Source organism: Dromiciops gliroides, chromosome 4 (assembly GCF_019393635.1).
Source record: "Dromiciops gliroides isolate mDroGli1 chromosome 4, mDroGli1.pri, whole genome shotgun sequence".
NCBI lineage: Eukaryota > Metazoa > Chordata > Mammalia > Microbiotheria > Microbiotheriidae > Dromiciops > Dromiciops gliroides.
In genome coordinates, this window is record NC_057864.1 from 166,934,099 (window position 1) to 166,943,362 (window position 9,264).

General features: G+C 41.8%; 1 protein-coding gene across 1 annotated transcript in view; it reads right to left on the reverse strand.

Annotated features, from left to right (window-relative positions):
- Positions 1-8,245, reverse strand: part of DHX40 (DEAH-box helicase 40) — a 51,041-nt gene extending 42,796 nt beyond the window's left edge. Inside the window, 4 exon segments of the mRNA XM_043999917.1 lie at positions 726-871; positions 5,817-5,986; positions 8,065-8,170; positions 8,173-8,245. Of these exon segments, the coding sequence (XP_043855852.1) occupies positions 726-871; positions 5,817-5,986; positions 8,065-8,170; positions 8,173-8,245 (495 nt within the window).
- Positions 8,246-9,264: the final 1,019 nt, after the last annotated feature.

A 9,264-nucleotide genomic window follows, 5' to 3' on the forward strand; every position in this document is an offset into this window, starting at 1 on the left:
TGCTTATCTATCCACTTGGAGCGTTATTTCCAACTTTTTTTTCAGATGCTCTGCTGTAAAATATTGTCATATTGTTCATTTCCTGGTATAGTGTATTTCCCCCTTTCATTTGAATAAAAGCATGGCACCAAAAAAAAAAAGAAGAAGAAGAAGTGCAAAGAATTAACACAAAAGATGTTATCAGAGAACCATGACTGTGAAAAGAGTTAAACTAATCAGGTGGTGGGAGTGAGAGAAAACAGACTGACAGCCAGTGAGTTTGGCAGGCTTCCTGGAGGTGGTGTTTGAGTAGGGTTTTAAAAATAGGTAGAAATGGGGCAACTAGGTGGCGCAGTGGATAGAGCACTGGCCCTGGAGTCAGGAGTACCTGAGTTCAAATCCGGCTTCAGACACTTAACACTTAATAGCTGTGTGACCCTGGGCAAGTCACTTAACCCCAATTGCCTCACTAAAAAAAAAGGTAGAAATTCAACAGGAAGAGAATGGAAGGCCATTGCAGGTACAGGAAAACGCATAAACAATGAGACAGAAATAACAAAATGCCAAGTGTATATGGGTAACAGTGATTAGTTCAGTTTGGTTAAAGCAGAGATTAGATAAGCAGAGGTTAGCACGAAACAAAGAGAAAAAGATAGTGTGGTGCCAGATGGAAAGAGCTTTGAATGGTAGCTAAGGAGTTTGAACTTTACTCAGTAGGTAATAGGGAGCCACCATTGAGTTCATACCTGAGAGCTACAATCATCAAAGCGAACCTGGTATCCTACTAAGCTTCCCAGAGAGCAGTTCATTTCTTCAGCAACTCTCTGAGCAACTGATATGGCAGCTACTTTTCGTGGCTGAGTCACACCAATTGTACCATGTTTCGAAAACCCTAACAAAAGATAAAAAACCAAAATCACATAATTGTTTCTTCCCATCACTGTTACCTAATTTTTGTAAAAGGAAAAACTGTGCTGTTTTAAAGGACAGTACTGCAACTTAGTGTTACATACTAGAATTTTAAAACTGCATTTAAGGCAGAAATACAAATTACTCAATGTGGACACTTTTTTGGGGGGGGCTGGGGCAATGAGGGTTAAGTGACTTGCCCAAGGTCACACAGCTAGTAGGTGTCAAGTGTCTGAGGCCAGGTTTGAACTCAGGTCCTTCTGAATCCAGGGCCAGTGCTTTATCCACTGCGCCACCTAGGTACCCCCAACTTTAAAATATTTATTTGAATCTATTTATTTCATTTTAGATTGTTTTGAGAACAAGCCAAGTGTTTCCAAACCCTGGGAATACAAATGTCACACAAGTTTTCTAAGATAAAAGAAATGCTTATTAATTGGTAATTATGCCAAAGCTACCTTGCTATTTGTCAACCTTGTCATCAGTTTCCTCTTATCTGTCGGATAATGGTGGAGTTGATGCTAGCAAGGTTGATGTATCTGAGAATTCTCTAAAGGAACCAAGTTGTTGTGGGGTTTTTTGTCCCATTTATTTAGAATTTTACTTTTTCCCCCAAATAACACGTAAACACAATTTTTAATGTGAATTTTTAAAACTCTGTGTTCCAAATTCTCTTCCTCCCTCCCTCCCCACCACCCCTTAGGAACGCAAGCAATTCAATATAAGTTAGAGATGTGTAGTCATGCAAAACATTTCCACATTAGTCAGGTTGTGAAAGAAAACAGACAAAAAAAAAAACTTAAGAAAAAGAAACTAAAAAAAAAACTATGCTTCAATCTGTATTCAGATGCCATCAGTTCTTTCTCTGGAGATGGACTGCATTTTTCATAAGTCCTTCAGACTTGTCTTGGATCACCTGTATTGCTGAAAATAGCTAAGTCATTTAAAGCTGATCAGGAGGAACCAAATTGTACAAATGTCAGACAATAAACATTGAGCACTTACTACATGCCAGGCACTAGCTAATCACCAGTGCTAAAAAAGGTAAAAGATGGTCTCTGCTTTCAAGGAGCACACAGTTTAATAGGGGAGGACAACATACAGACAGATATGTACAAATAAGCCATATTCAGGATAAATTGGAGATAATGAACAGAAGGAAGGCATTAGAATTAAGGGCAATTGGGAGATGTCAACGCCCATGATCACCATGGAATAGAAACTAGTATTTCCTGATTCTCTATCATCAGTCCTATAGATAGGTGACCAATTTTCCACATGTCTAAGAATAACCATACTGGACAATACCATTCTGTGGCCAAAAAATTATTACTGTTGCTAACAACAACTATCTTAGATCTGAGCTGTGGCACTATTAGCTTAACTCTTTATGTGACAAACAGTAGCAAGAAATGACTCCCCTCTACGTATTCTACGATCCATCAACCCTGGCCTTATTGTTCCTTGAACACAAGAGTCTGTCTGCTTGCGCTTCACCTTTTCATTGTCTGTTCCCTCCTGGTCTCTGACTCTTGGCTTTCCTGCCTTCCTTCAAGTCTCTCCTCAAATTCCCATCTATGCAAGAAGCTATTCCCAATCTCACCAAATACACCAGACAATTGTCCCTCTGACAATTCCCCAGGGTTGTTCCATACATATTTTGTATGCACAGAATTATCTACAAGTTGTCTCCTTTATTAGAATGGGGACTATTTGAGAGCAGGGACCATGTTTTTGTCTGTCTTTGTATCTCTAGTCCTCAGCAAAGTGTCTAGCACATAGTAAAATGCTTGTTGACTTGAATAAAGATAACTCTAAGCTATGTCGAAATGTGTTTATCTTTAATGTAATATAAAACATAATTAAGCAAAGTTCAGTTTGTATATTTCTGGGCCTCTTATTAAATAAAAACAGTACACTCATCTTTGGCATTAAAAAATTGGGTTGGGAATGAAATTAGGTCAATTTAATTCAAGAAACAATTAGTTACTGCCTTCTATTGAATAGCACTAGGGAAACTGAGAAATATCAGGAAGTTTATAGCCTAATAAGTGGAAAGGCAAGTATACAAATCACTTTGATCCAAGGTGGAGAAATAAGTGCAAAGGAGAAGGTCAGGCAAAATGCTGTTCATAGAGAAAGAGACCACTTTCAAGTAAGGGTGGGGAGGAGAAGGTGGTCTCAGGAAGTGCACAGGAGTTGGACCTTGAAGGGAAATAAAGGATTTGGGTAATCCATTCTAGACTTGAGAGAAAGCATGAACAAAAGCAACAGGAAGAGAACAAGGGTTGGGGGTTGTATATTTTAACGGAAACAGAGAATATATGAAAGTAGTATTACAAGATAAGGCTGGGCAGATAGGCTAGAAATCAGCTGTGGAGAGCTTTGGACCACAAGTTTATGCTTTGTTCAGTGGGCAATGGGGAGCCCCTGAGGGTTTCTGAATTGAGGAGGGATAGAACCATAGCAATGTGTTAGGAAGATCACTTGGATAATGGTAATTATACAGTTTGGAAGAGGAATAGCCTGGAAGAAAGCAAGGCCAGTTCGAGGCTATTATAATGGCCTAGGCAAAAAGATATGAAGGACTGAACTAGGCTGGCTACCATGGGGAATGGAGAGCAAAGGCCAGATACAAGGGACATGGGAGTGAAAGAAATGGTAGGATTTGGCAATGGGTTGGCAATTGGGGTATGGAAGGAAGAATCAAGGATAATTTAAGATATCAGATTGAGATTATTGTAATTAAGAGGAATGGAGAATTTAAGAATTTGGACAGGTTTGGGGGTAGATGAATCCAGTTTTAGACATGTTGAGTTTGACATGTCTGGTAAGATGCAGGTAGAAATATCTAGAAAGTAGTTGGAATCAATTGATTGATAAACATTTATTAAGTGCAGACACTGTGCTATGAATTGGGAATACAAAAATGAGCCAAAAGACAGATTTTGCCTTCGAGAGGCTTACAATATAATGGAAGAGACAACATGCAAACAAATAAATGCAAAGTAAGCTATATACATAATAAATAGGAAATATTAGAATTAACTAGAATTCAGAAGTGTTGGGGAAGGCTTCCTGTAGAAAGTAGACTTTTAGTTGGGACTTAAAGGAAAAAAGTCAAGTAGTCAAGATTTAAAGGTCAGTGGTCAAGAGGAGGAGGGAGAGAGCATTCTAGGTATAAAAGAAAGTTGGAGGGGCAGCTAGGTGGCGCAGTGGATAGAGCACTGGCCCTGGATTCAGGAGCACCTGAGTTCAAATCCGGCCTCAGACACTTGACACTTACTAGCTGTGTGACCCTGGGCAAGTCACTTAACCCCAATTGCCTCACCAAAAAAAAAAAAAAAAAAGAAAGTTGGAGAGAATGAATGCCCAGAGCAAAGAGAGGGGTCTATTGTTTATGAAACAGCCAGGAGTCCGATGCCACTGGATCAAAGACTTACAGTTTAGGGAGCAAGGTGTAATGAATGTGGAAGGTAGGAGACAGCTAGTTTATGAAGGGCTTTGAGTACCAAACAGAGCATTTTGTATTTGCTCCTGAGTACAATGAGAAGCCACTGATGTTTATTGGGTAGGAAGGTAATATGGTCAGATGTATTTTGGAAAAATCATTTTAGTGGCTGAATGGAGGATGGATTGGAGTGGGAAGAGACTTGTGGTAGGTACACCCCACCCACCAGCGGGCTATTGCAATAATAAAGGTGTGAGATGATAAAGGCCTGCACTAGAATAGTGAGTGCAGTGTCAGGGGAGAGAAGGGGCTGTATTTGAGATGTTGCAAAGGTGAAATCAGCAGGGTTTGACAAAAGCTTGGTTATGGGGTGGGGGTAGGGTGAAAGATAGTGAGAAGTCCTAGGTTGTGAGAGGATGGTGTTGCCCTCTGCAGTAATAGAAAAGGTAGGAGTTGGGGAAGGTTTAGGGGAAAAGATAATGAGATACCTGTTTTGGACATACTGAGCTCAAGATGTTTACCAGTCAAGATGTCTGAAAGGCAGTTGAAGATGTAAGTTTGTAGGTCAGCAAAGAAACTGGTGCAGGAAAGGCAGATCTGAGAATCATCAGCATAGAGATGGTAACTAAATCCATTGGCACCGATGGAAGAAGTATAGAGGGAGAGGAGAAGATGATCCAGGACAGAACATGAGAGACACCTACGGTTAGAGGGCATAATCTGGGAGTATCCAGCAGAAGAGACAGAAGGAGGAAAACGAGGAGAGAGTGGTATCCTGAAAACCTAGAGAGAGAAGAGCAACAGGGACAAGAGAGTGATCAACAGTATCAAAGGCTGCAGAGAGGTCAAGCATGAGGAAACAAACTTACTAGCTGTGTGACCCTGGGCAAGTCACTTAACCCTCATTGCCCTAAAAAACAACAACAACAAAAAAGAATGAGGAAACGGAACTAGGACTGGAACTCTATGAAGGTTAGGGGTTAATCTATAGATCTGAGAGTCTGCAAACAAGTGTTTCCTGAAATCACAGACGTGAATGAGATATATCATCAAAGGAGAGGACAGGAAGAGAGGAAAACAGAACATAAGAACAACAATTTTTAAGGGGCAAAAAGAATATGAAAAGCCAGCGAAAGAAACTTAGAAGTAGCCAGTGAGTTCATCAATCAACCAATTATTAACATGGAAGCCAGTGGTCAAGGGAGTAAACAGGTGGCAGAGAAATATAGGAATTTTTCAGTTAATGTGAGGAAGGAGATAGGATAATAACATCAAGTTTTTTTAGGATGAGGAGACTTGAGCATATGTTTAGACTGAGGGGAAAGACCTAGTTAAGTAAAAGAGATTAAAGGTGCCTGAGAAGGAATAATTGATGAAGCTAAATCATGGAGGAGCTGTGGGAAGTGTGGTGAGAAGTCACTATGATCACCATTAGTATTATTCATCAAAAGTATCACAAGTTCCAGAACATATTTACCTGCTTCATAAAGGTATTTAGGAAGTTGGGTAGTTTTACCACTCCCTGTCCTTCCAGTCACAATAAGAAACGGGTTGTCCTTCACAGCCTGAACAAGTTTTCTTCTTTGTTGCTTAATAGGTAGGTCACAATAGGTACTTTTTTTTTCTTCTGGATTCTTCATCTTATCTCTATTGAAGTGGGAAAAAAATGATTCTGTAATTCAAAGGTTTACAAAGTAATCCTAGTCAGTTAGTAAATAAACATTTATTAAGTGCCTATTATGTGTCAGGCACTGTGCTAAGCACTGAGGATACAAAGAATGGCAAAACATAATCCCTGGGGCAGCTAGATGGCGCAGTGGTTAAAGCATTGGCCCTGGATTCAGGAGTACCTGAGTTCAAATCTGGCCTCAGACACTTAACACTTACTAGCTGTGTGACCCTGGGCAAGTCACTTAACCCCCATTGCCTCACTAAAAAAACAAAAACAAAAACAAAAACAAAACCAAAACCATAATCCCTGCTTTCAAGGAGCTCAGAGTCTGGCAAAAAAAAAACAAACCCAAAAACTATGTACAAATAAGCTATATAAAGGATAAATTGGAAGTAATCAACATAGGGAAGGGACTAGAATTAAGGTGGATTTGGAAAGGTTTCCTGTAGAAGGTGGGATTTCAGCTAGGACTTGAGGAAAGCCAGGAGGAAGAAATAAGAAGGGAGCGCATTCCAGGGGTGGGGGACAGCCAATGAAAATGCCCAGATTTGACAGGAGTATCTTGGTCCAGGAACAGCAAGGATGCCATTGTCATGGATCACAGAGTTGGGGTGAGAATAGGGGTAGGTATAAGGTTGGAAAGGAGGGGAAGGTTATGAAAGTCTTTGAATACCAAGCAGAAGATTATATATGTGTATATACATACATACATACATATTCCTGGAGGTGATATGAAGCTACTTGAGTTTATTGGAGGGAGGATGGAGAGAGGAATGGAGAAGGGAGGATGTGACATGGTCAGACATGGGCTTTACATGGCTTAATTCTCCAGAAACCGGGACAAGCAAAAAGTAAGAATCTATCTATTTATAGTACTTATTTTTTTGTTGTTGTTGACTTGTGATTTCGCTGGTATAGGGAACTGCTGGGAAGAAAGTTCCTTCTACCAACATAGATCAAGACCTGCAGAGCAACTGATAACCTTAGAATTGCCTGGAGTCACTAAGTGACTTATCCAGGGTCACAAAGCCCTAGTCTGAGACAAAACTTGAACAAAGGCTGACCCTCTATTTCATCATACCCTGACTACCTCTTACATTACCTGTTATTTTGGGAGATAAATCAGTAACCCATTCAAAATTCCTACGTACTGACATTGACAGCTCAACATTTAAAGCACTGACTTTGGAGTAGGACCACCCAAGGTGAATCTTTCCATTGACACTACCCGTGTGACCCTTGTCAATTTACTTAACCTCTATGGACCTATTTTCCAATCTGCAAAATAAGGGGGTTGGGCTAGATGGCTCCTGAGGTCCCTTTCAGTTTTTAAATCAATGAAATGCTGAGACCTCTGAACACAACACATTAAGGACTTGGTCAAAGTATGACCCAAGCAATATGACAACATAGCCAACGGCTTATCAAACCCTTGGCATGAAAAAGCCAATGTTGATTCAGAGAACACTGATATGGAGGTCACAAAGCCACCGTTAAACAGTTGATAAAGTAATGGATTAGAAGATGCTTGATTCATGGTTCAAAGGACTAAGTGGTGAAAAATCATGATAACAGCTTCTCACTGCGAGTTACGAGTTACGAGAAAAGAAATGCACATGCAAAATGCAAAAAGCACTGGGTTAGGAGTCAGGAAGCCTCTTTTTTTTCACTCTTGGCTATTACTGACTCTTTAGTCATAGACAAGTCACATCTGCTTTCTTGGCCTCAGTTTACCTATCAGTAAAATGAGGGGATTGGACCTGATGACTTTCTATGATCTAATAGCACCCTAGGCCAAAGAGTACAGAGAGTCAAGCTAGGGAACGGTCCAGTTGTAGATAAACTGAACGCGATCTCCGGGAGCCGCCCGTTACACATTGCACGCTCCATGAGCAAATCTGCTTCGTGCATGCTCGGTAACGATCTGAGGCGCGTTTCGCTTTGCATTTTGGGATTTGTAGTTTTCCCCGGCCACCGCTCCAGCGCCCTGAGGCCTGACAGTCTTTGGACTCCCTGCCCCTCTTCACCCTTTTGTTCCCTCCTAGGGACGCACCTCTGTCTCCTATGACAGCTGATGGGTACAGATCTTCTTGTTGGGCTCCCGACCGCTCCCCTGGCAGCAGCCATAGCGCAGATCCGCTGGGAACTTCGAATGCTAACACAGACCTAGTCCTGGGTAGTTCAGGGTGACACCTACTGGTCCGGGAGAAAATGACGAGTAGGGAAGGGCGCATTTTGATGACATTTGCGTGTTTATTTCCGTGCGTTCTTTTGGACGTACGAGGGAGGGGCTCTGCATTTGACAAGAAGAGTAACGACGAGGGCAAAATGGCTCTGCACGAGACCCACCTCCATAAACGAGCTATGGAAAGGCGGGGCAGGACACCACTCCCATGGAGCCCCGCCTGTTCTCCTTTTGAATTGGGGTTAGTAGGCTGTGTCCCGGGCTGCACTCGGCGTTCTAGGCGTTCCTCGTGCACAGCCCAGTTCCTTCTTCGTTCCGCGTGCGCACTCAGGCCCATAGTAGAGTGGCGCGCGCTCCCCTGGGCGTTCTTTAGCGTGGTTGTCTCGACTTTGAGTGCTCAGTGTTTCCTAGAGCTGCGCGTTGTGTTGCAATGGTTGTCATCTGCATCAGTGGAAGTCAAAGAAACCAGAGTATCGTGTAGTGTTCGGAGCATTGTGCTAAACGTCAGTCAATAGTTAAAATTCAAAGAACCCCTGCCTTCAAGGAACTTACCTGCCACCTGGAAGGAAACAATATTTACAAAGTTAATAATGCAATTAATTAATTGCCCCTGGGGAGGCTAGCCTCCAGGGTTTTCAGGGAAGGCATCACGTAGGAGGTGACACGAATTGAGCGTTGGAGAAAGCTAGGAATTCTAAGATATAGGTTAGAAGGAAGGGGGAATAATTAAGTCTATGAAAAAGGCAAGGAGAGGAGATAGAGGATCATGTATGAAGTACCTATAGAAGGCTAGTTTGGCAGAATTGTGTGTGAAAGGGAGTGGTGTAGGAAAAGACTGGAGAAAGCTTGTTTGGAGCCAAGTTGTGGTAGTTTAAAATTCAGCACAAGGAGCAACTAGGTGGCCGCAGTGGATAAAGCACCCCAGGCCCTGGAGTCAGGGGGACCTGAGTTCAAAAGCGACCGCAGACACTTGATACATACTAGCTGTGTGACCCTGGGCAAGTCACTTGACACTGATTACCTCGCAATAAATGAATGAATGAATTAATACAATGCGGAACAGAAGAA